The 26,445-nt window shown below is 40.7% G+C and overlaps 1 protein-coding gene across 2 annotated transcripts in view; it reads left to right on the top strand.

The window, feature by feature from the left end:
* Nucleotides 1-26,445, top strand: part of sorcs1 (sortilin-related VPS10 domain containing receptor 1) — a 176,040-nt gene that overhangs the window by 70,322 nt on the left and 79,273 nt on the right. For both annotated transcript variants that reach the window (XM_005746004.1, XM_005746006.1), the window contains exon 2: nt 8,515-8,582. In XM_005746004.1, coding sequence (XP_005746061.1) covers nt 8,515-8,582 — 68 coding nt within the window. The remainder of the gene's footprint in view (nt 1-8,514; nt 8,583-26,445) is intronic.

The following is a 26,445-nucleotide window of genomic DNA, read 5'->3' as shown; positions in this document are numbered from 1 at the left end:
GCCCTAAAGCATCCAAACGGGATGAAATTACACAAAATCAGTGAGCCTAATTCCCTTTGACAAAGTTGACGAGTTTTTTTTTCTCGCCGCTGCCGCCGTGTCTTGTCTGGGGATGAAGTTGTTATAAATTTCTTTATAAGCATATTAAACAATTAGCCAAACAGCGGTGCTTCTAACAGAACCAATTTAAATAATTAATCACGTTCAGCAGTAAAGTTCCTCTCGTGTGATGTTTATAGTCCATCTACTGTACATATGATAACAGATTTCAAAGAGATGACATGACAGATTTCCACGACTGTGTTTTCCAGGCTCCAGCTGCCTCTTCACAGCATGACCTCTGCCTTTGTTGTATTAAAACTCCTGACTGTACTTTATTAATACCGTTTGGGGACAAATGCATCTGTCTCTGGGCAAGGCACCGCTTGCAGCGCTTCTCATAAACTTCCCAAAAGTCGATAGTCTTTCGTGCGTTACATGAATCAAGTCATTTTTTTTATTACTTCATATAAAAAATATCCCAGGGCAACACAAGAAGTGATACTTGTGATTAAAATTCATATATTCACTCTGTTTGTTTAAATGACCTGCATAGGAAGATGACGTTTCTCTCAACTGAGGCAAGGTTGTTGTTCGGCTCTCCATTCAGCACAGTGAGCCTGTTATGTGCGTGGAGTGATGCGCCGTCTGTTATCAGCAGGACGAATGTCCGTGCATTTCTTTTCAGTAATTGTGTCAGGCGTTATCTCCTCTTTATGATAAAGTGCTAAACAGTGATTTATTGACTAAATGCGCATTCTTCACAGGAACATCAGCAGTAACACAATTCTTGTGCAAGTACACAAATTCAACTCTGAGCAGGTTTTGTTCCATGCTTTCACACACACACACACAGATATATATCATATGAGATGTGTGCCATTTAGCAATAAGATTATGATATATATGTAAGATTGCTAAGAAGAAAACAGTTCAGTCAAAACTGTTATCATCAAAAGAATATTTTCACTTACAATCGTTTATATTTGGTGATATGGTTCTGTCTCTTCTATGTACATACAGGAAAAGCCAGGGGAAGGGAGACAACACAAACCCCAGAAACGGCATGTAAATAAAACCTGTGGTGGAGGTGGGTTGTAAAGCAGCTTGCAGATGAGCAGCAGCTGCTGGCAGCTTAAACATTTGCATTTGGCAAAGTGCTCACACATTCTTTGGAGCAAGAGGCCACTTGTATCTGCGATCCTATTCTTTTGGTCACTACCAGGAGTTTTGCCTGAACCTTCCTGTCGTGTTCGGATCAAATCTGCCCAACTCTCTCTTTGCCATAGCAGACTAGCATAAAATCCCCATGACGTGAAAAACGGCACTCCTCCGCACTACCATTACATTTGAACAAGACCCCAAGATACTTGAAATCATCCACTTGGGGAATTCCCAGCTTGAAGTGGTCAATCCATTCTTGTCTGGTCGTGAACTATGACCTCAGACGTGGAGGCGTTAATTCGTCCCAGCTCCTTCGAATGTCGCTTCAAATTGTCCCAGTGTGAGCTGAAGCAATTTGTGGAGCACATTGTTCCCCCCAAAAAAGCCGTGATCCTGAGGTCACTGAAGAGTGAACCTTGGCTGCACTAAAAGTTATGAACAGATTTGGTAACAAAGGGCAGCCTCAGCCAAGTCCAGCATCCACTGGCAGCTTACCAGCAATCCCAGCTAAGCTCTCTATAGGTCATCATCATCATCATTTCAAATAAAATAAAATAAAAAACAACTTGGCCAAATCTGCGTTTCCTGGTTTAGGAGAAGATTTCTTGTTTCAAATGGGAGTGATGAGAAAAGCAGCTGTGTAGATGCAAATACGCTGAATATGTGACGTGAGAAGGTAAGGGTATTGTGGCTTTGCATGAGAAATCATCACTCACACGTTAGCGCAGCATTATTTCGCCTCTTACTTCACAGCAAAATGCGACAGTTTAAAACACTGCAATGCTCATTACCAGCAAGTATCCTGTTAATATCTTTCTGAAGCCTTTCATGTCTTCAAATGCGTTAACAGCTCCACACTTGAAAGATTGGCTACTTAATTGCGATAATTTTCATACACAACATCCATCAGATGTGCTGAAAGAAAATGTGCAAGTTGCAAAGAAGGGTAACAACCAATTAGAGGCTGCAAAAAGCCACGTTTCAGGGAAAACACTAGTGGTTAACCCTGAGACTGCATCATCGTCTTCACAAAAGAAACAACGAAACAAAGCTGACAGGTCTGCGGGGATCAAAGAGGCGACAAATGAAACAGCAGGCTGCAGACTTCCTCAGTATTCCATAAACATCTCTGCAAACATCACAAGCACACACAAAATAATCTGCTCCAATGGAAGTGAAAATAGAAAATGCACGTTTTCTGATACCTTAAAAAAAAAAAAAAAAAAAAGAGGAGGAGGAAATATGAATTTAATGGCGCAACTTTCCTACAGCTTCTAGGTGTCATGGTGGAGAGAAATCAGGTCAAATGAGACCACAGAAGACTGATTATTTACTGATAAGCACCCCCCGATTGGTGAACATTAGCATGCAGTGGTGTGTGTGTATATGCATATATCCTCCCCGGGAACTGCTGCCAGACAGGCCTTGATAAATTCTGATCTTGATGAAGCTGCATTATTTTTAGATTTGTGACAAGTAGCTGAAAACTATGTTTCCCAGGCATGTTTTACTTTTATATTAGCAATAGGCACAAGTGGTGCATTTTCCAAAGGAAGATGTGACAGGCTAATCCACAGAGAGGCGCGTTCCTGACTCAATGATTCCCCATGAGCCTGACAGTTTGAGGCATCTCCAAATGTCGGCAGGTAAAACTTGTTTACATCTTTCCGTGTGTGTATTGCGCTGTTTTTCCTCCCCGAGTCTTCATTGCAGAATTAATTTGTAGATTAAAAGGAAACTTAAATGCGTCTCTGTGGCAACAAACTTTTGTTTGTATGTTTTCTGCTCGAATCTTCTTTTTTCGCAGTAATGAAATGGTGCACAAAGCCCTGTCCCCTGGAGAAATCTGGTCTCACGTGATTACAAAACTGAGATGAGAAAAACAAATAGTTCATAATGCCCTGCAGAACATGAACGCAGCACATTTCCTTCTTTTGGAAGCTTCAGAATATGTGCTAATGCTCTGCATTTCATATTTGTTTATTCTGCCTTCTCACGCCCCAGGAAACGGTAATTGTTGTTTGTATATGCATGTTTGGGAATTCTGATCCATGATGATATTTTCTCTCCTCTATCCAAGGACAATTACCAAACAGTATAGGAGATAACAGTGTTTGCTAGCAGCAAAGGCATACTTTTGATTAAAAAGAAATAATAGGGAGATATTTTAAATACCTAAAGCTTTGCACAGACACAGTTGTTACTGATCCTTACCTCCAGCTACGGCTTCCCTTTGCATGACTAATATTGTTGGACTTTTTCTTTGTACGTCTGAAGGCCTTCTTGAACAACTGTGAGAGACAAACTCGTTTCTTTCTTTGAACTTTGTCCTTCAGTGGAAGCTTGTCGAGTTTATCGCAATTTTGGGACTTGAGCAAAGGATGAATTAAATTTTGATGGTTTGATTGTGGCCAAAGAAACAGCCCTGAGCTGAAGTAAAAGTGTAACCTCTTGGAAACTGCAGTGATGCCGTTTGAAAACGGACACATCTGTTTGCTTAGTCTCATCCCCTTTGTGCTATATGATATCTAATGCTGATGAAACAGAAGAGGAAATATATGCAAACCTACACAGTTTCTACAGTTCTAATGAGAAGTCAGTATTTGGTACGAACACCTTTATTGTTCAACACCAAATTGTTATTGTTATTTCTTTAAAAGTCTTCAGTTTTCCAGGACTCTTGAAGGAGCTTCAGAGCTCTTTGTTTTACAAATAGCTGCAGACACTCTCTGCTGACCTCCTACATACATACTCACAACAATTTTGAAGCTGCATATTTGGATTTTCTTCCCTGTTTCTTAAGGATATGGCTTTCAGATACTGTTCCCTGGGTATAGGTTTATTTTTGGTCCACACAGGACGTACTGCACACTGTACTGAGATGTGCCAGTTTTTAGGCTAATAGCACTCTGGGAATCACCTTCTTGGTGCAAAAACACTATTTTGTGCCTGTCAAACTGTTGCATTTCCTTGGCATAGATTCAACAAAAGAAATGAGAACAAATGAGGTGCTGCAAAATCGGCTCTTTGCTAAGTGGTCTGTTACATGTAGACACAACACTGGTTCATCCCTTGATGAACCAGGTGCTTATTAATGCTTGACAGGTTCATAGGTCAGTGTTAAGTGGCCTAACGAACAAAACACCTCTGCTCAGTCAACAGCAACAAGCTGAGCAGCGTCATGCCCGTGACATTAGCTTAGCTGTTGTTCTTGTTTTAGTTTCAGTGAGCAAAAGTTACAGCTTGCTGCTTTAGCTTTAGCGCCCACCATAACAATGCCGTTTCTGTTTGTCTTGTTATCTCGAGTCGGGCAGGCAGGGACGGCTGGTGATCCTGAAGCCACATTATTGTATATTCTTGACATATGGCAGCAACTGTTTCATCAGTGGACAACATTCCAGTTGTCGTATGGGACACATACTGTACATTTGTGACACCGCCGCCTGTCCAAACGAATATACACCGACATTGTAAGAGATACGATACAGTATTTTGCAAAGGCGTGAGCGTGAGCCTGCATGAAGCTTGTTTTAAAGCTTTTTCCTAATCATTGATTCCTGCTGTAACACCAGCTATGTCCCATCTCCTTCTGATGCCTTCATGCTCTTCTGCACTTCTCCAAACTGTCAGAAGTTAGTGCGTGTCTGTGCAGAGGTGGTTTCTTCTGGCCTTGATGGAGAAGAGACTTGCCTCATCGTAGTATTTACAGTAGGAGAAGCCCACAGGCCTAATTGGCACAGGCAGTGATGGAGCATATGCACTTTCCAGTGGGAGCCCATCTGACAGGGCCGCTCGCTGATGGCAGCCCACACAGTCTCCATATGTGGCAGACAGAAGGGCCTGTACGCACGCTGCCCTTCAACTAATGCAGCCAAGTCATCGGGCTACTACTCCATCCAGAGTTCAGAGCTCTACCTTTCACAGCATGTACACACACAAATATGCATGCGCAAACATGTACACAAGTCACAAGGGACAACTTAGGGATGTAAAAGCTTAACTGCTTCACCTCCCCCAGAAACCAGGCGCGTACACAAGCATGCAGCAAAGTGGCTCAGAGATGTTAAAAACATAATTGCATCATTACCCTCACCTTCACCTCCCCCCTTCTCTCCCTCTCCTACACAGAAACAGTGTTGGGAAGTGAAGACGAAAGGAAATAAAGAGAGCGAGTAGAGAGAAAGAACGAAACTGTGTGGCGCGGCTGTGAATTCAGCCTCCAGCTGGGCAGCTAAATGGACTTGGTCAGTCATTAGCATGCAAAGGTCTAGTCCGGACATTTAAGGTTATTCATTCCCCGGGCCAATTCTCCCCACACTGAAAACAGCCAGCCACTTCCTGAACCGCTCTTAATCAATGCCTTTTTACTAGTTGTTGTCCTGACGGTTATTTTCCACAACACATCCTCGACTCCGAAACCCCGCCAGCTGCGGGTCGGCCAAGTGCACCGCACGTTTCGAGTGTTTCAGGGGCTGCAGATGTTAGCGCATACTTAATAAGCCTGATCACAGGAGCCCCAACCTCGCAATGTAATTCTGCTACCCAAGGTGCATCTGTTCTGCTTGTACTCACAGGAACCCCATGCTGGTGGAGCTGTTTCACAAAGTCACACAAGTCATTCGGCGGTTCAGCTGCTGCCTCCGTAACAGGCAGTGCGGAGGTATCAAAGGCAGTCAGGCCGAGGGGAATCAGCTGGATGTTGGTCTAGCACAGTGTGGTACGTCTTAAAGGCAACAAGTATAAACTACACAGATTTAAGTTCTTTATGTTAGCGTGTGCAGTGGGAAGCAACACATATCCCTGACAGCAAAGTCAGAGATAAGGATGAACCAGGCCGTCGCAAACAATGCACTACGTGAATAGATATTTAGATATACACAACCGGTAGAGTCGCCCACCTCATATAACTAGACTGCTGCGCCCTGAGTTACCCACAATGCATAGGGGTTATCTGATAATGGAAAGGTCACGGCAAAATACACAGCTTTATCAAAAGGAAACGGCATGGAAAAGGAAGGACTCAGCATAACTGTTAGAAAACAGAGTATATTAAAGTGAAACTGCAGCGCTCCCTGAGAACATTTTCCTGCCTCTTCTGAGCTTTATCCATTTCAAATATACCTCCAGTCACAAAGTAAACAGAGGCAGAAACATCACATTTTGCTCAAAGGGTAAAAGAAGTAAAGCAGCACGGAAACTCACAATCTGTTTTTCCCCCCAGACTTTAGCTGACCCACTTTTCTTCATTGCTGGCACCTTCGGGGTCTGAGCGGAATAAGGAATATTTATGGCATTTAGAATCAGCCTTATGCGATTAAGTAATGACTTTGAAACAATTAGATACGATCATGCTAAGCAACTGCAGCGTGTACAGAAGAAGCTGCTCACACATATGGGTGGTGTTGAAATTAAATTACATTTAAATGTACGCTTCCAACGCCCCGTGTTTCACAAAGAATCTCATGAAAACAAAACTCCGAGTTTCGGTTATTGTTTCAAGGCTACAGTGAAAAAGAATCTTCATCGTCCATGATGGGACAAATAACGTGCTGGAGTTTGTTGTATGCACTTGGAGGCCACGTCTCTTGGGGTGTGCTGTGCTCTGAGGGCTGCTCAGGGAGTCAGACTCTTGCGCACACTTGCCGTTGGATTTCACCAGGGCTGCCCTTTGTTCCCAGTTCTGTTCATAAGGAAATACAGGAAACACGAGACGTCTGCAGAGCTCATGAAGCAGACTGAGGACACGCTAGAGAAATATAATTTAGTTATGGTTGGCTTCACTGTTTGTGATGGCTAGGATGAGGTTTGCAGACAAGTCACAACTTTGGCTTGGTGATGAGTGACTGCGTCAGGTGAAGGAGATCAGGTGTCTTGTGGTTATTCCACAAAGAGAATGAACAGTGATGCTGATATTTTAGCTGCCTGCTGTGGGAAAAACAAAGCTATGCATGAACACAGAGCTCTTAATTTACTTATGATTCAACCTTTACCAGCTGCTAGTGACTGAACAAAGACGATCAGGGTCATAAGTGACAGAAATTGTAAAGCGCTTTGAGGGTCTCGAAAAGCGCTATATAAATGCAATCCATTATTATTATAAATTAGTGTCCTCTTAAGGGGGTCGGGGCTCAGGCTGGCTTGCAAGGGGCCAGTTAGGTAGTCAGGGCAAAAAAAGGCGGTGAGGTGTTTCGGAAAAGTTCTGCTAAAAGCAGACCTCATGAGGCAGGCTGAGGACACACTGGAGAGATTATGTCTCTCTGCTGACTTGAGAATGCGTCAGTATCTCACGAGAGCTGGAGGAGGTGGTGGAGATTAGACTGCTGCTCCTCTGACCCAAACCTGGATAAATGGCAGAAAATGGATGGATGGATTTAATTTTGGAAATGCTCTGATAAAGTGATTTAGTGATAGCAGTTAATCATACTATTGGCTGGAGTAGTTTAGATAGCATGGGCTCTGTGGAGAAACTCCCTGCTTTCCTCTTCTAATTTAAACCGATTTCAAGCCACATCTGCGGGAGACAAATGGCACAACAGGAAGTGAGTGAGAAAAGATCGCAATCACAATCTCCTGAGCACACCGTCCAACCTATAAAGTCAAACTGCTAACCAACACAACATGCAAAAGCTGTGTTTGGCTGTACATGTGTTGCTGGTAGTCCCAAAATCCCATTTGAATAAATGTAGAAGCAGGTATGGAAATCAGTAGCGCTGTTTGCAAAACATCCTGGTCAGATTGAGTATTTGCTTTTAGCCACTATGTGAAAAGAAACAGATTCATGTGTATTTTCTGAAAAGCTGCAGAGAGCTTGCGTTCACTGCTGTTTTTTTCACTGCTCGCTCTCCTGAACCTCTTGAGCAGAAGTGGAGACTCCCAACTTTTCCTGCTCTTTAGGAAAGTAAACACCAGAAGAGTGAGCTGTCCTCAAATGATGCCACTGTAGTCTGAACTGAGCTAACTAACGCTCATCAGCATGAGTCTACATTAGCATCTGCTAGCATAACGCACCCAAAACTCAAGGCAGGCTGCACAGCAGGTAAACTTGGTTTTGAAGGCATAGAAAGAACACACCAGGACTTTTTCTGTGTCAGGTCTATGTTATACAGTCACAACAAAAACCTGTGTTTCAGTATACATAAAAATTAGTGTCTGAGGCTCACTTGGTGGAGGGGGTATGACTTATGGCTTCTGCCAAACTGTATTCTTCCTCAAAGCGTTGGTGTCACGCTGCTGCCGTTTGACACGCCACCACTCACTGGATTAATAAGTCTGCATAGGCCACTAATTGCAACGCTCTTTTTTGTTTTGCAGGTGATTCTGATGCTGACCAAACTATTTGACTTCAACCTCAACAGCGTGACCGAGAGTTCATTATGGAGGTAAGCTTATCACACTACATGAGCTCATGACATTTTCAGAAAAGCCTCAAGCAGAGCAGAGCCTGACACAACAAATTGGTCAAAGGGGACCGAACGCGGTTCTATATACTTCTGATGTTTTTAATACCGGGGTTTGAGCTGCTCCCAGCTCTGTTTGCAGGAATAAGTGAAACCAATTTTCACAAAGTTCTCATAATGTGAATTAATGAAACATTCACAGCCTGAAAAAAAAAGGAAAGGGAAAGAAAGATCTGTTAATTGGCGAGCCTTAACAGCAATGTCCTCGGTTGGTTTTAATGTCTGTGGGCATCAGAAATCCCTCACATGAAAGTCACTAATCACTGCCAGTGGAGCTGGTGGTCTTATCCGGCAAATTACCTCGACCAGCCTTGTTACAAGTGTAGCCTAACTTAAATCACTAGCCTCATTTCAGACTCTAGTCTGATGTAATATTTGCAGATGCCTTTTAGGAAATGGGGTGTATGTAATGTCGGAAAAAGAGTCTCAACAGTCAACTTAAAAATTCAGAAGCTGGGACAGAAGCACATTTTTGTTTGGAGAGAATTTTGACGGTTAATAGCATGAAAACAAAAATGAAGAATCTCTTAATTTTCTGTAATTGAGCCAAGTCTCAGACTAGATGGAAACCAATTTTCTGAAGTTTGCCGAAAACTGAATGTAATTGCTCACCATAACTCGTGCTGCACAAACAAGAATAATCATCAGAGGTTTTCAGTGCATGGCATCTCTTCTTTTGATTTTTTTCTTTATTTAAAAGGAAAAAGATTGTAAAGCTTCTGTGTGAATAATTGTGTAAGATCCCTGAAACTGAACTGCAAAAATTAAATGGCGACAAAGCTTCAAAGTGAAATGGTAACAAAAGCTTCAATTTAAATCACACACAGAAAAAAGCCTCATTTTACAGTTTCACCTGTGTGCAAAGATCCAACAATAGCTTGACGGTTACTGTGCTGGATTCCCAGCTCTGCTGTTGAGTTTTATTCCAAACCACAGAACTGATTTGAAATTCCAGTGGCGATAAGAGAGACTGCGTGTCAGACAGAATTACGAGGGAGACGTGCACAAAACATCCAGAGTATTTCCATTTGATGTACTGTTGCAGCCATAAAAATATAGCAGCGTGAGTTTGAATGTTTAACTTCATGTAGCTTCAGCAAAGTGTTCAAACAAGCTGATCCTTGTGTTGCGATGATACCGAGTGTCAGCAAGTGTCAGACACAGATTCTTTCTCTGTGATATGTTAAAGAAACAATCAAGTATTTTGTATGTTAGTTCCACTAAATACTGTGAATTTATACTATATTCACTGTAACAATGTAAAGCATCGAGAGCTTGTTCACTGCGTGTGATGACAGGAAACGCCACCCTGCACCTTTCACTTTCCTGATGGACTCAGTTCTTTAAAGAATATCAAACTTTAAAACTCTCAGAGAAGTGCGCCTGTATACCGAGTCATGAAGGTTGGGCTGATTCGAGATGGTACATCTAAATTTGATTTTGTGGGTCTGTTCATTAAATTTCACACGTCCAAGGTTATTTAAAAATCAAACAAACAAAAACCCTGAACAGACTTTGGTATATTGGTACATTTTTTACCTTCTGTGCTTTCAAAACCTCACTTTGAGTCATCTACATAAAGTCAGGTAAACACAAGAACTGACTAATACTCATTTTTCCTGATACACCACAGACCACCTTGCGCAGTAAATTAAAGCAATTGGATTACTATAGTTTGTCTAGAGTATATAAATCAGCAGCACGCACTTTAAAAATACCCACCTGGTTAAACTGTAGTGATTTCCAAATTTGTCATGCAGATTTCGATCTACAGAGCAATACCAGCTGGAAAGCATCTGATATGCTTTCAAGTTTTCAGCATGGCAGTGATCCCAAACACACACAATGTGCCTTGGTGGTATGTTTTGGGTCATTGTCATGCTGGAAGACCCATCCATGACCCATTTTCAGGGTTCTGACTGAGGGAAGCAAGTTTTCATCCAAGAGTTTAAGGTAAATGGTCAAATCCATTGGCCTTCCTGTGTGGTGAAGCCATTATGCGCCCTTAACAGAAAAACAGCCTCGCAGCATAAAGTTTGCACCTTGACTGTTGCGATGGTGTTCTTTGGGTCATACTACAAACCTTGTCCCAGATGTCCTTGGACAGCTCTCTGGTCTTCCCAGAGTTGGTGGACAGGTTGCAATGGAAGAAACTGATAATTGATTCTGTGGACGGGTGTGTTTTATAAACGTAATGAGTTGAGTGATTGACTGTATGTGTGAGTCACATGGAATTCTGTGATTTCGCTGTATTTCCATGGTTATAATTATCAAATGATGACATTCCAGTGAATAAACAGAACATTTTGGCATTTGGTTAGAATAAACAATAGTCCTAAAGTAAGACTTGATCGTATTTTGCTCTCCACTTTAGCTTCCACAGTGGCAGAGGCATGGTCATAACCTGAACCATCAAGACACTTCAGGATTCCAGTGGGCCAACGATCCACTTGTACCTCAGTTTCTATAATTCGGTTACATCAGAGTAGAGTTGTTCTTCTACATGTGAGTGCAAGGCCAACATTACTGTGCACCAGTCTGCCACAGTTAGTATGCACCTGCTGATCTGCTGTAAGTCAAAATTAAGGAAATCTAGCTTCAGGATTCAAGCCTGTCTGTGTCTTCAGCATCTGCACTGTCATTATCGTCAATTTCACCAAAGTTTGTGGGTTATTTGCTCTGCTCTCCTGCCTCTATGTTGAAGTTATGAACTTTCAAACAGGTAATAGAATATTTCAAGCCTTTTTGAAGTTGAGTGTTGGAGAGTACCAGTTAGCCTGAAAACAGAGGTGAGATTAGTTTTGTTTTCAGCAAATATGTGCGACCAATCATTTGTGTTTGTGTTTCTGTGTGAAAACTTTACAAGTGGACCCCAGAGTGTCGCTTTTGCTGTTTTTTTTACCAATGGAAATGTGAAGGATGGAAATTAACTCTGATTCTAAAATGCTTAAATGATTTTTTCGACTGTCTGTCTTTACTCGCGCCGTTTGTGGAGTAAAAAGCCATCTGGTTTGCAGAATAACAACACAGTTTTCCACAGAGACAGCCTCGAGGCTTAAGCTCTTATGCACGGCTATAGCAAATGTACCATTATATGACTGCACGTACCTCATAGAGGATCAAGTGAGGCTGTAGCTTTGTGTCTCAGATCCCGCTACCGCATTACCCTGGTAATGGTGCATCTGCTACTGACGCTTCACTGACATCGTTATAAATCTGATACGTTGCGAAAACAGAGCCTCTTGTAATGGACACATGATTAAAGGTGCATGTGGATAAGCCAGACAGATTGACAGAAAGACAAATGAGTGAACAGATGATGCACATTTTGAGCTAGTGAAGAGGATAATGAGAGTGTAGAACATTAGTGGACAATTTACAGTCAGTGAGATAGAGCGTGGAGCAAAGCCACATATACTACATTTAAGATAGCCCGCTGCTCTGCCGGCAATCCAGAAGCTCTTACAGAGTCTGAAGCGTCTCTGCCTGCTGCGGCCCCAAATAGCAGCATGAGGTAACAGCTTGAAACTTCATCATGCCGTATATCTGTCATGTGATGTGATGGGTGCTTGTCAACCTGTTATAGCAATAACAGACAAATAAAGTAAAAGCCTCACACTGATGTGCCTTGATATAACTAGATGTTTTTCTATGTTTGTTTTCACTTCATTTATTGATGCAGAAGGCTTGAAGGGAGTCTTAAAGACCCAAATGCCTGGTCCCAAATAAGGACTTGGAATTTTTTTCTTCCTTTTGTCCAATACTGTCTGTTATGGTCAGTGATAAGAATAACGGCGTTACAAGTAACGGCGTTACTTTTTTCAGTAACAAGTAATCTAACTAATTACTATTTCTATTGTTACAATGCCATTACAGTTACTAACAAGAAAATGCGGTGCGGTCGCGTTACTATTTTTCAACAAACATCAACAAACAGACTTCAGTTTACAGCATTTTATATCAGTTGCACAGAAGTAGCTGTCTATGTAAGTAATCTGGGCGCTACAGCTTTAAGCAGCTGCGCACGCTCCCGCGGGCGGCGATCACTTTTTGGCACAACACCTGGAGCAAAGGGGGTAAAACAATCGCATGAGTGCTGCTGTTTGACTGAGGAAGAACAAAGTAGTCGTGGTAAGCCAATCACATGACCACTTTAAGATGACAAAGCAACAAGGTGATATATACCAGTTTTTAAATTGTGTTGATAGGCCACTAAAACCAGAGTCATGATAAACAATATATACGCGGTGTTTTTTCCTCAATAGTTTTGCCACGTTTAACGTCTAAGGACAGCGCTAGCAAGCACTCTCTGCACCATGTCGACCAATCAAAAATGATATGGCAACATGACATTTGGTTGTTTAGGAAGAGGGGGAAGTTTTAAGAGAGAGAGAGAGAGAGAGAGAGAGAGAGAGAGAGAGAGACCTGTCAGAGCTGCAGGTATCAGGCTGTGATGTTCTCCTTTATTGGAGTGGCACAAATAATTTGTGTGGCATCTTATTGAATGTGGAACAGCTGATTGTTATGTAAATAGTTTGAAATGGTTATTTAAAAAAAAAAAAGGGTAAAAGGTAAATGGCTGCAAATAACTTTGTTTGCAAAACTTGTGCGTATGATTTTAAAATTGACAATTTATAAACATGTTTGTGGTTGTTACAGTAAAATATAACTTTTTTTTAACTATGATTTTATGTTTTTTGTCTGATTTTCGATCAATTGTGTTAATACAGTTGTTATGGCAAATGCAAATGGACCCAGGGAGCAGAACGCACAGAGGCAGAGTTGCGGTGAAGACAGTTTATTTACAGTGAGGGGGGGTATTTACAAGGACAAAGTATATACAAAGGTGTATGAATGGGGACGCGGAGCCAGGACGTGCAGGTGATGGAAACACACACAGGTAGTGCACTCGATCTAAAAAAGGAGAGGGACGAGAATTAGGAGGGTTTTGCCCGATAACCGAGAAAAGCTTAAAGTAAATTTTACAGAGAGTTGGAGCGCTTACTTGGTACTGTTTAATGCCAAAACCTCCAGACGGAAAACAAACCAGTTGAGGCAAAAATCCCAGGGAGGAAACAAAAGTCCTTACAGTCACCAGAAATAATCCAACGGCTCCAGCAGGCAGGGGCAGAATTTCAGACTCTCCAAAAACGCCAATACTCCGACACTAGTCTTCTGTCAGGTAGCTCCTAAAGAACGCTTCTGAAGAATGCAGCTGATGAGTAACAGGTGTGCCACGTTCAGTGACTCACTGCCCCGCCTACAAAAAGGGAGGCACCAAAAAAGACATACAGACAAAAACACCACATAACCAGAACCCAACTCCTAACACCAGTATGTCAAAATGAAAACATAACTGTAAATTCAGACACGTGAGGTTGTGCTGAAAAGGATGATACCAAACAAGGCAAAGGAAATAGTTTTTAAGGGTGAAATATAGAGGTGCAATTCAAAAGTAGTTAAAAATGGCCAATTATACCCTGGACTCCAGAGGGTTAAACATTTTTTTAAAGTAATGAAATAGTTACTTTTCAAGTAATTAATTACTTTTAGAATCTTGTAACTCAGTTACTAACTCAGCTACTTTTTTGAAGTAACTAGTAACTATAATTAATTACTTTTTCAAAGTAACAACACCCAACACTGGTGATGGTCATTAACAAGTGGTGATTATTCAGCTGAGGGGGGCAACATGCACCACTTCTGTTTACATACTAACACTGTTGCTACAAATGTTTAACATCTATGAGCTTTGGTACAAAATACTGGAAATCAGCAGACACAATCAGCTGGTCTTGAGTTTCCATAGCTGTGGGCGTCATCTACAAGAAACAAACAAAAAATCTGGATGGAAATTGTAATGTAATTTTCTTTTTGAACAACCAGTGTATTGTTGTGTTTACAGATCTATGGTTTTATTATTATTCTTCAGTCACCCTTCCCACTCACTATGTGTTAATAGACCTCTCTGCACTGAATCATACTTGTTAATATTCCACAGCATGTCTTTATCCTGTCTTCCTTCTCTCACCTCAACCGGTCGCAGCAGATGGCCCCGCCCCTCCCTGAGCCTGGTTCTGCTGGAGGTTTCTTCCTGTTAAAAGGGAGTTTTTCCTTCCCAATGTCGCCAAAGTGCTCATAGGAGGTCATATGATTGTTGGATTTTTCTTTGTATGTATTATTGTAGGATCTACTGTACAATATAAAGAACCTTGAGGTTACTGTTGTTGTGATTTGGCGCTTTATAAATAAAATTGAATTCAACTGAAAAAACTTAATTGCTGAACACTGATCTGGACCTTTGAATTTTGTTCGCACAAAGACAAGTAGCAGTGGCCTTCATAGTTTTAGAGCCTCTGTTGCAAAGTAGATCTAAAATGATTTTTTTACCACAAAAAAAATCTTAAAAGTGTTATTTTTTTCAGGTCTATCATTTCATAAAATACAGCAAAAACATGTTAAATTATCAAATATAAAACAAAGTATCAAATTTTCATGGCACACAACAGAGTTTCATTATTTTCATCTATTAATAATGTTGATAATAGACTGTCTCAGCTTTATTATGATTTTCAAATATGGTTTGCAGTTCTATTTATCTTGGTTAATGATTACCCAAAAATGTCTGTTTTGATAATTAAGGTTTCTGACCCCCGACCAAGCAGACAATCCTCTAAAGCGAAGGCTGGACTGCCAACAAAGCTGAACTCAAACTTAAACACATTAAGTCTGTGACAATTTCACAATTACAAGTCCTCAATTAATGAGGTCGGAGTCTATCCAAAGAGATGCTTGTGAGAATTATTAATAGCGAATGTTCCACATCATCACACCAGAGAGGAATTAGAAACTAATCAGCAACATTACAACAAACAGCCAATAAACACTGATAATAATCCTTCAGAAATCCTCAACTTATCCAATTAAAGATTGAGCATAAGGCCCAAACACCATATAGTAACTTTAGCTTGTATTTAAAATGTAGACACACTCAAGACGGCTTCAAGTGGCCACTACAGGAACTGCACTTTCTGGGACTTTCAGTTTGGTGTTTCAGCCCTGATGCTGCCGCTTGGTAAAAACAGTTTTTTGTTTTTAGTTACAATTCCAGGTTCATTGACCTTCTCCGATGGTGAGTGTCGGTGTTCCAGGAATTATGTACTCCCCTGTGTTGTTTCCAGTGTCTAGTCATCTGAGCCTTGAAATGTGGCCTCACACCATTGTGTCATCTTTCAAAGGATCATAAAGTCGGCACATTTACACACTCAGAATTCAGAAGCCCAAATAAAAGAGCAGAGATTTAATATAATGCTCTCTAAAGTAATAATTTCTTGCCACTGTAACTCAGCTGGATTACTATTCTGACGATATGCAGTGGTAACATTTTGCCTGTGAATTTCAAACAGATTTATGGATGTTTTCCTCTGCAGAGCTTAAGTTTCTGGCATAACTTTACCTACTTCAGACGTCTGCCAACATACAGAGTATGTGGAGTTCAAAGCTTCAGTGACACTTGTAGTATATAGAACAGCTTTATTGTTTAGCTAATACATTTCTGCTTGTGGATTTCACCAGGGTCATCAAACGCACCAGGGTGCTTTTTGTACAGTCCATATCACGCAGAAAGCCACATTATTTCTCAGATAATTCCATTAAAATGCTCCAAAAGGCATTGACATCACAAACATGGTTGAGATGTCCAGTCCAGGGACCCAAGTTAGCAGAGGTGAAGTCTAGCTAGCAGCTGCAGCTGGCTGTCAGGACACCTGTCAGTCCCAGAGCTTAAAGATGAGGGCAGAAGCCATCCAGGGAGTCCAACGTGTTTTGTTTGTGTGCTATAAAACTGCAAAGTTGGACATTTGAAGATGAGAAGTAGGGATGACTCACTTTTGCAGCCAGTCTCAGGTGGGCAGATAAATGAGCGTCCTTAGTTCAGGCTCAGAAAACATCTTTAGGTTTCAAAAACGAGCATCAGCAACTCAGCGAATCACTCTCTGTCATTGCTATTTACTGTGTTTAAATCACACCAAGGGTCCGTTGCAAGTTTTGAGTGAAAACTACATTCTGTGTAAATTAAAGAAAATAAAGCCCTGCTTTTGTTCATCTGTACAACTGAAATTAGAAACATCCTTTTCAGAGTGATTCTGGAAAAAGTGCAGTTATTATTTCTGGGCTGGACTACTGAAGTTCATTATTTGCAGGTTTCTCTAAAAACTCCCCAAAAAGCCTTCAGTTAATTTAAAAAGCTGCTGCTACAGTTCTCACAGAGACTAGAAATTACATTTCTCCCATATTGGCTTCTCCTCCTTGTTAAATCCAGAATTTAATTTAAAATCTTTCTCCCCACAAACAGTGTCTCAAATAATCAGGCTCATCATATCTTAAATGATCTCACAGATCATATTCTCCCAACAGAGCTCTTCACTCTCAGACTGTTGGCTTACTGGTGGTTCAGAGGATCTCTAAACATAAAGTGGGAGGCAGAGCCTCCAGCTATCAGATCCAGATTCCAGTCTGGATTTGGGAGACAGACCTTCTCTCTCTTTTTAAGATTGCATTCACAACTTTCCTTTTTAATAAAGCATATAGTCAGGGCTGGATTGGGTGACCCCAGATCATCGGATAGTTATTCTGCTATTGGCTTAAGCTGCTGGAGGCTTCCCATGATGCACTGAGCTCTTCTTCTCCACTCCCCTTTTTCACTCTCCACGTGTTGACTGCTGCAAACCATCATTAGTAATGACTGAACTGGCTAACTCCCCCTCGCCTCACCCCCAACCAGTCACAGCAGATGGCTCTCCCTCACTAAGGTTTCTTCCTGTTAAACGGGAGTTTTGTCCTCAGACTGTTCTTGCTCATAGGGGATGATCTGATTATTGGATTTTCACTCTAATATTGTAAAGCCTTTACCTTGTAACATAAATAGCCTTAAGATGGCTTTAGATGAACCGGCGCTATATAAATAAAACCTTGTGATTGTGACATGCCAGCAGCTTTGAAGAACAGGAGATGTGGACACCCTGGGAACGAGAACAGGCTGCTCTGTCCTTATACATTGGGTTCCAGCAGCATGAATATATTCTCAAGGTGGAATCAGTTTAATGTGGTCCTTTCTTAAGGGGGTGTGCATGTTGGTATAAACAAAAGGTTTAACTGAAAAGTAACTTTTTCTGTCCAGAGCGTCAGACTGTTCTTTTCTTACCCTAAAAAACACAATCCTGCCCGGTGCAGCTTTAAGTGTGGAAGCTTGCCACCAGCCCTGATGGGCAGTAACATGATGGAAAGGGACTGCAGATATAGAGTGAGGGAGGAAAGGCTATGATTCAGTCTGCTACTCAAAAGATATACTGTGCGAGCGCGCTGAAGGTTTCATAAATTCATCTTGGATCGTTCAGCTCAGCTGCCATTTGTCCAGTGTTTCAAAGAGTGCCGCAGAGTTTAAGCGCGCTAATGCAGCGAGTGACCTCACGTTAACTATCCCGGGACGCGTGCAGTTCTCCATCCTCTGAACCGCTATTAATCAAAATCCCCACGGAGGATGTAAATGTCTAGTGGCTGCGTATCAACTTATACTATACTCTGAAAATTGTAATTGAAACTCCATCTAATAAGTCTGTTAATATGCAGCTGTAGACATAATTTTAATCTGTTTTAGAGAGAAAGTTAAAAAAAGAACCGTTGACTAAAGGAGGTTTGAGGCTTTTAATCGAGCGTCTATGTGTAAGAGTGTGTTTCAAGATTTAATGGGGAGGAGTTCAGTCATCCTCCCAGCATATCCCGAATCCATTTTCCTCACTGAGCCATATCGCCGTATTAGGACTGATATCATTCTGGTGTCCTCGCACGGCGTTTCATTAATTCCCCCTTTGTTTAACCCAGCGTGTGGACGGTGTGGAGCTGCTCACCTGCAGCCCCTGAGGAGCTAACGTCCTCACAGCACAGAGTGGTCAGAGCTGCTCTTTACATACACGCAAAACCAGCCAACAGCATCTGAGAAGTCGCCACCGAGACAGTTTCGCTCAGAATTATCGTCCTTCAGAAACTATCATTTTTCATTTAACGCAGCTTCCATCTTCCTGGGATCTGCTGGGGCTGCGCCATTTTATTGCTTCATGTTCAGATTCACCGGGCCCTAAATCAAGTGATTCTGTGACAGGAGCCGATCAATAGACCGATGATGTCATTGTCCAGCGGTCTTAGGTGTTGATGGTTTCTGATAAATGACGGAAATGACTCCCTCCAGAAGAGCTCATCGAATGGGAAAGCATTTGCTCACCATGGAAACTAGCCCCAAGAAAATCTCAAAGGGTTACCGAGTGAGACAAAATTGCTAATTTCCCATGAATATTTCTATATTTTCACAGCTGGTTGTAAACTTCAAGTGTCGCTCTCTCAGAAATCGCAAAACCCTTTAAACAAGGACTTCAGTGTGGATTTAACGGCGCCACAGAAAACACGCCGGTCAGAAAAACTCCCACATCAGTCGATGTAAGTGATTGCTTTATTTGAAGTCACTCAAGACATTCTCCGGTGTCTTTGCTGCCTTTGAAAGATTTGTATGCTTTTGGGCTTTTTCTCTATCTTCATGTGGAATTAGAATAGCTCCTTGATTGAGCCCCAGGCCTCTCAAAATAAATTAGAGCTGACAGCTCAGATAAGTCGCTCAAACTTTCAGAGATAGTCTGAAATGCAAAAATACGACAGAAGACAAATTTCGCATTAGCACTTTGACCAACATTTGAATATTTTAGCCGTCATTTGAAGATTTAACGGGTTTATAACTCTCTTCTATGTAAATGAGGTATAAGAAATGATGAAGTGTCTCTGCTTGCCAGTCATGTCAGACAAGATATCTGTTTTTTACTGAATGCAGTTCAGAGGGTGGCGTGAAATACGCTGGAATAAAGGGAACTGAAGTCAGGATAGGCTGGCTCTTACTAGCTTCTTTGAGTGAACGCATCGATCGCTCAGCGAGAAAATAAATCAGCAAGTTCCTCAGTTTTCCTTTCATATTTGAGGACAATCTGGCTTCAGTTGACTTGAGAATTTAAACATGTATAATTGACCTGGGGAAAGTAGAGCTCCATTTTATTTTATTCATAATTTCTGCAGAACTCAGATTTCTGTGTTTGGCTCAGCCATGCCACACAGACACGTGTGAGCCACTTCTGACCCTTCAGTTCACTCGTGGGCCTGAATCCTCTGTCAAACTGTGACATTTAGCCCACAGTCATGTGAGAAAATGTAAAGTGGAAGTTTTGAGTCTTTCATCTTTGTCATTATGGCTTCAAAATGATAAAAAAGATGAACTGATGGTTGTAGCATCCAGAGCATGCACAGGTAAGTGAAATTCAGACAGACATTTGAAATAATGATTTAGTGGATGGCTGATGGTGCTGACATGATTTTGTGTTTTTTATTTATTTTCTGTGTTTGTTTATAGCGTTTAGTTCTTTGACAAATTTGCAAATTTGATGCTGCTGTTCACAGTAAATAGCATCCTTTTTGCTGATATGTTGGCATCGACCAGTCTGATCTTTGTCCAAGATCATTTTAGAAATTGTTTTCTGGAGGCTGAATCCTGTTTTAGCTATTAATGGCTCCTTTTTCTGAACCAACAGCCTTAAAAATCGAATTATTAACCTAAAGGTTTTGAAGCATTTCAATCTGTTCCCAGCGCATACACACAGCTGTAAGCAGCAGTGTAAGCTTTGAGCTTAGCATATTTTATGAGCCACAGATTAACAATATTCCTTTGATATACTGATAAGCATACCTGCATTACTTTGTAACTGATAAAATCTTATAACCTGATGATTCTCAATCAAGTTTGGGAGCCTTCCTGTTCCTGTTCTTGCCCCATTAGCCTGCACGTAGTGAAACAGTGTGAGAGTTCTCAGCATTATCTCATCCTCATTTCTGCTACTTTCAGATCTTATAATAAGAAAACTTTGGCTTCTAAATTATGCCTAATAAGTCACACAGTATTTATACATAAGGTTGTGCAGCAGGTTTGCGTTTGCTTCATACCACTGAATTCTGTTCCAAGACTGTATTTTTAGTTCTTACCATAGTTACAAGTATTAGTGGGAATTTGAACATCTTGATATTTTTTTATAAGCTGGAAGTTGCAGTTTCTCGTCATCTCTCGAGAGAGAATTCTGAGCAATAGTCATGTGAACATCAGTGAGATGTTTTCTGACTTTTCTGTGCTGGCATAGTAAAGGCATGAGGCAAAACGTGACGTGGTAGTGGCAATGTAATAATGATGTGTAATCCTCACACCGCTGCGTGTTTGTGTGTTTACAGCTTAATTAGATGTTACTGCTTCCGTGGTAACTGAAGTGCAAATGAGGTTGAAAACATAGTTTGTCAGCCGTTGTGCTACCCAGTTACTATATGCAGAATAAGGAGTGACTGTTTCCAGTGTCTGTCACTCACAGCTGCTGTTAATCTTTAAGATAACTTCACCTTTAGCCGATTAAATATGGAGAGAAATTTGCTCAAAGGTGTTATGAATGCATATAATATGATCCACAAGCATATAAACAAATATGTGCAGTGATTTGTGTGTAACTCACAGAGTCTATACAAAAATACAAAGCAATTTGATCAAATGAGTTCATAAATAGTGATTATTTACACGTAATTATTTAAGTCCAGCTTCACGAATCAGATATTTTCTCCTTCAAAAACTCTTCTGTGCATAAAAATGTCTAAAACTACACGTAACATCCCTCTCTGGAGTGTTTCAGGATCAGCTAACGTCAATGTTAGCCTGCTCTTAACAGGGACCAGTAAGATTAACATCACAGTGTTGTTATCTACAGTGTAGCTTATTTCTATATTCAGAATATACAGAGGTTGGTTAGCGTATACTCCCTCCAGAAGGACTCACAAGTAGAGCAGGGCGCCAAAAATATTTATCATGATGTACATTTGAAAATTTGCGATAACGATATAACTGACGATATAATTGACACTAGACAAAATACTTCACAACTCCACAACTTTATTAGTGCAAAAAACCCATCAGTGTATTTTCACTTAAACAAGCAGCTGTTTTATGTGCATTAAAGTTATATAAAAATGTAACAGTGCAAATGCAAATTTCTTGCTGACAGTTTAACCAAAAGGCATTTCCAGTGGAAACTGGCCGACATATCCTCAGCATAACCATGTATAATATCCACAAAACTTAAAAAGAGGTTATACACGCACAATACGGTAATATTATGTTGAAGCACAGTATGTATCACTCCGCGAGGCTCCGCCTACGACAGCCGTAATGCTCCAACAATCCATCAAGCGGTGCGGCTTCGTAGCTCAGCAAAGTCGTACTGAAACATTTGACAGATTTTCGAGCGCCGTGCACATAAAGTCGTTTCGAGGTCAGTAACACAACCAGAGTTCATACATAAGGCACACGGGATTATAAGGGGCTCTGTCGACTTTCAGAAAAATCAAAGGATTGATTTTAAGTGTGCCGTATTTTCCAAACAACACGGTAACAACGACGGCCCGCTAGCATGCGCTACCAAAAATAGTGCTTTGTTGTGTATCTGACGGACGAAAGCTAAACCAGTTCCACACCAGTGAAGCTGCAGCATTTTTACAAACCAGTTCTGGTTCATGTTTCATTCAACGATCCGCTTTCGCCCTTCTCATTCTCCGTCGCCGCCATGCTTTTTCTGCCATGTGCGTATGAAAACAAAGGCACTGCGCATGCGCGTTTTACCCATATTCTATTGCGATATTTCATTTTCTCATCATTGGCCAACATTATACCAGTATTACTGTGAACGGTATGATATAGCCCAGCCCCACTCACAAGCACACGGTCCAAGGATGACCCACAGAGATGTACTGCCATGGTGTTCCCTCATCTGCAGCTGTGCACTGACTCCCTTTTCCTAGGGAGGATTAAAATATTCCAAGAGCTCGACTTACTTCATCTAAACATGTTTCAATCACATTTTATCAGTAACAAATGCACAGGTTTATTGCATATGAATGAGTTCTGTTGATTTAAGTTGTTTAAGTTTCTGCCAAAGCAAAACACAAGTGCGTAACCAACGTCCTCGACTGAACTGAGTAAATCCAACATGTTCTTTTTTCCAGTGGAGTGATGAGCTGTTCTGTTTATTTAGAAAAAACAATGTCTGTTTTATTAAACTGAGGAACTGTGTAAATATGTGTGCTGAGCTTTGACAGTGATAACACACACCGACACAAGGTATATGTCAGCTTTTTATAAACATTGTCTGTATATTTTGTAAGTTTTGTCTTTGTTGTTTTCCTTTTAATGATACGGGCTAATTTTGTCTGAAATTAAACAATAATAATAAACAACAAAAAGATAAGAAAAAGAAAAACAGTGCAGGAAGACAGGAAGCCCAGATGTCCCAGTTTTACACTGGGATTTCAAAGCAGCTTACATTTGTTGATCTGTACGAAGCTCACAGCGGGAAAATTTGTGTCAAAATCCTGCGTGGACATGCGACATCGTCTCTGCGTATCAGGCGATTGGTGCACACACACCTGGCGTGTAGTTTTAGACTTTTGTATGCACAGAAGAGCTTTTGAGGGAGAAAAATATCCGATTCGTGAAGCTGGACTTAAATAATTAAACGTAAATAATCACTATTTATGATTTTTAATTGATAAAGTCATTTGTAAAATACGTGTGATCAAAGTGCTTCGTTTGTGGGTTGGAGCATGAGCCTGTGAATCCTCAAAAGTTACACACAAATCACTGCACATATATGTGAATCTTAGTTTATGCTTGTGGATTGTATCATATACATTCGTGTTACCTTATCGTAGCAACAGTACAGCAACACAACAAAGACTCAAATCAAATTTAAAAAGTTTAAGAGTGATCTTGTATCAAAATGTAAAATAGTCAGAAAAATGTGTTCTATTTTTGTGGACGTCTACACAAATGCACCTTTTTTGACATCACAACTTTGAAACTGCTCACTGGAATTATGTTTTGTACGTGCAGCATTTATGCTCTTGACTTATTATTGGTTTCCCTGGAAACACAAACCATGATCATTTTGTAACCCCAAGCAAGTAATATATTTCTTAAACCTAGTTGATTAGTTTTTATTTGGTAATTTGAATGTTTATAACCAAATACTTCTAGTATTGCATCGCTCCAAACATCTAATTCTAAATGCCTAAATGTAATCAAGTAGATGTTTTTTGTGTTAATCTAACTATAGTTTAACAAAAAACAAATTAAAACATAACTGAAGTGCAGAGAATATAAAGAAATGAAAAACACAAAAGAGAGTTTTAGAAAAAAGGTATAAAAATGCGTTCTGTGTTGGGCCTCGCTGATTCACACCCTCCTGTTTCCAAACGTGAACATCTCTGCCATCATCTTTTTCCTGATTAAAACAGGAATCAGGTTCACAAGTCTATAGATTAAATGTACTGAGTATGAACTATTCCACAAACTTATGAAAGAATACAGGGAAATTGGAAAAATGTTTCATATCTCTACCAACCAACCTGCAACCAAGAAAATGCAACATCAGTGCAAATTTATACCAAAGAAACTGGAAAAAGGTTGGGTTTGAAAAGGAAACCTCTAAACCTCCAGATGCTAGATTTTGAAAGAACTTCAGGATACATCAACAGAAATTAGAACGGGAGGATACAAATCAATGAAAAACTGGTGTTAGGGTTTGTGCCCCGGATTCTGAATTAATAACCAATTAAACGCTCAAAACTGTAGTGGGACTGTCTTACACACATCCAAAATTTGCAATTTATTTCAAATTATTACCCAGGTAAAATAAGCATTGAACGTGTCGCCAGTTTTCAAAGTAAATATATTTCTAAAGGTGCTCTTGACATTAAATTCCCATCAGATATCAGCAACGACCCAGCCAATCCACACGTGCAAAGAGATGTCCATAAATTAAGCTACATGTAATAATGCGAAACAAAAACCCTTCTATGGACTCTGAGTTTTGGTCCTTTCTAGATTTTCGGATGGATTCAGGTCATGTGATTGGCCGGACCGAGTGTCAGGATTGCTTTCTAATTACTGATAGATTTCACTCATGTCATGACTTTCCGGGCTTTTTTGCACTTCCCTTTCCTCTTGAATACAGCACTCCTGGGCCAGCAGGTTTGTCTGTACTTCATTAGAGATGCACTGCACTGAAGTGTTGTATACTTATGCAGTATACTACACGGTGCAGAGTGACAGAAAGAGCCAAGTCGCAGTGAGTTCTAAAGCCATCTTCCTGGTATGACTCTCAGAGCGCAGTGGTAAAAAAAACATCTAAGGGCGAAGTGCAGTCGATGGCTGTTGGATATAAATATTATCGTCAAGTACGCGGATAATTGCAGACTGAAGCTCATGCATGAGAGAAAACAACTTCTATGCGTCTGCATCGTGGCGTGTATGTTTTTCTTCTGAGTTTTCATTTGCTACTGTAGCAGTAATCTTGGGAGGCCAAGGTGTGAAACAGGGTGTGGGTCCCAATGAGCTCACCCGAAACTCTGGCTGATTGGGACCCACACCCGGTTTCACACCTTGGCTCAGGTGATTAGAGGATCATCAGGGGGTCCTTTTGTCCCTCTGTGGGGGGAAACTCCCACTAGGTTTATATCTGGGACTCTCCACCATTTGACCTTAGAACTGAAGAAGCTTCTCGGATGAGAGGTGAAACGTCTTCAAGCAACTTAAAGAAGTCCAGACGCTTTTCTTTGCAAGCTCTTTTAACAGTGTGTGTTTATGATTTTTTTAGTATATAATGGAATGTTTTTGAAACTGTGATGCCGAAAGTAAAAGGACGTAAGCAGGGCTAAAGTTTGAAGTGTAGTGCGGCCTCGTCTGTTGTACGGTATATGTAATACATCCATGGAAGTAGTTAAAAGAGAATAAAATATATTTAAACTGCATAGAAAACATTCCATAAAGGCTTTATGAAGACACTCTCTAGCCTTTAGCAAAGCATTGTTTTACATTCTCGCTTTCTGATGCACAAATTTAAAAAATGTAGCTTTTATCTTGATCCAGTCTTTTTAAAATTTCTCCAGTCTTTCAGTTTTCCTGCTCATTGTCATGTTCCCTTTGTTGCTTTTGTCTTCAGCTGGCTGCTTTATAGCTTTCAGATCCCCATGCACAGTTGTATATACATTGTTTACATTTCTACATAAATATCATAAAAAAAACTCCCTGTACTGTGTCTTTTTGCAGTATGGCAGGCAAAGATATTGTGTATTACAGTCATGATCAGTAAAGTTTAAAAGTGAAAAACTGTATATTTAAATGATATTCATAGATTCATGAAAGAACGTTTACAGTGTGTCTGTTTGTTTTTCCGATGTCGGATTTTTGTATAATGTTGCTGCAGCCATCTAAGAATATTCATAACAGGTTTCTGTGTGAAGCAGAGCTCACCTTCTGCATATTTATGTAATCGTGACTTTTTTAAATACTTAAAACTTTAAAACACATTTTGTGAAAGACATCAAGAATGTCAGTGAACAGTTTCAGTATGCATTTACTCACACTGTTTCATTGCACCACTTCATTACACAGGTCTAGAGACTGGTCAGCAATACCTTGGTCAACCGACCATCAGTAGGGAAAAGTGTGTATTCTCTGACTAGCTGGCGAGTGGATGCGCTTAGATGGATGTGTGAAATCAATAACATGGACTGTGCTGCACCATAAACCTCCTTGTAATTACTTTGGTTGCTTGCAGACTGCTGATGTAAACTGTAGTTTGCATGGAAGATGGCGACTTGACAGCAA

The sequence above is a fragment of the Pundamilia nyererei genome, unplaced genomic scaffold, assembly GCF_000239375.1.
Source record: "Pundamilia nyererei isolate P.nyererei 1_Seehausen unplaced genomic scaffold, PunNye1.0 scaffold00171, whole genome shotgun sequence".
Taxonomy (NCBI): domain Eukaryota; kingdom Metazoa; phylum Chordata; class Actinopteri; order Cichliformes; family Cichlidae; genus Pundamilia; species Pundamilia nyererei.
Note: the sequence above shows the minus strand (reverse complement) of the source record. Positions and strands in the feature narration are given on the sequence as shown.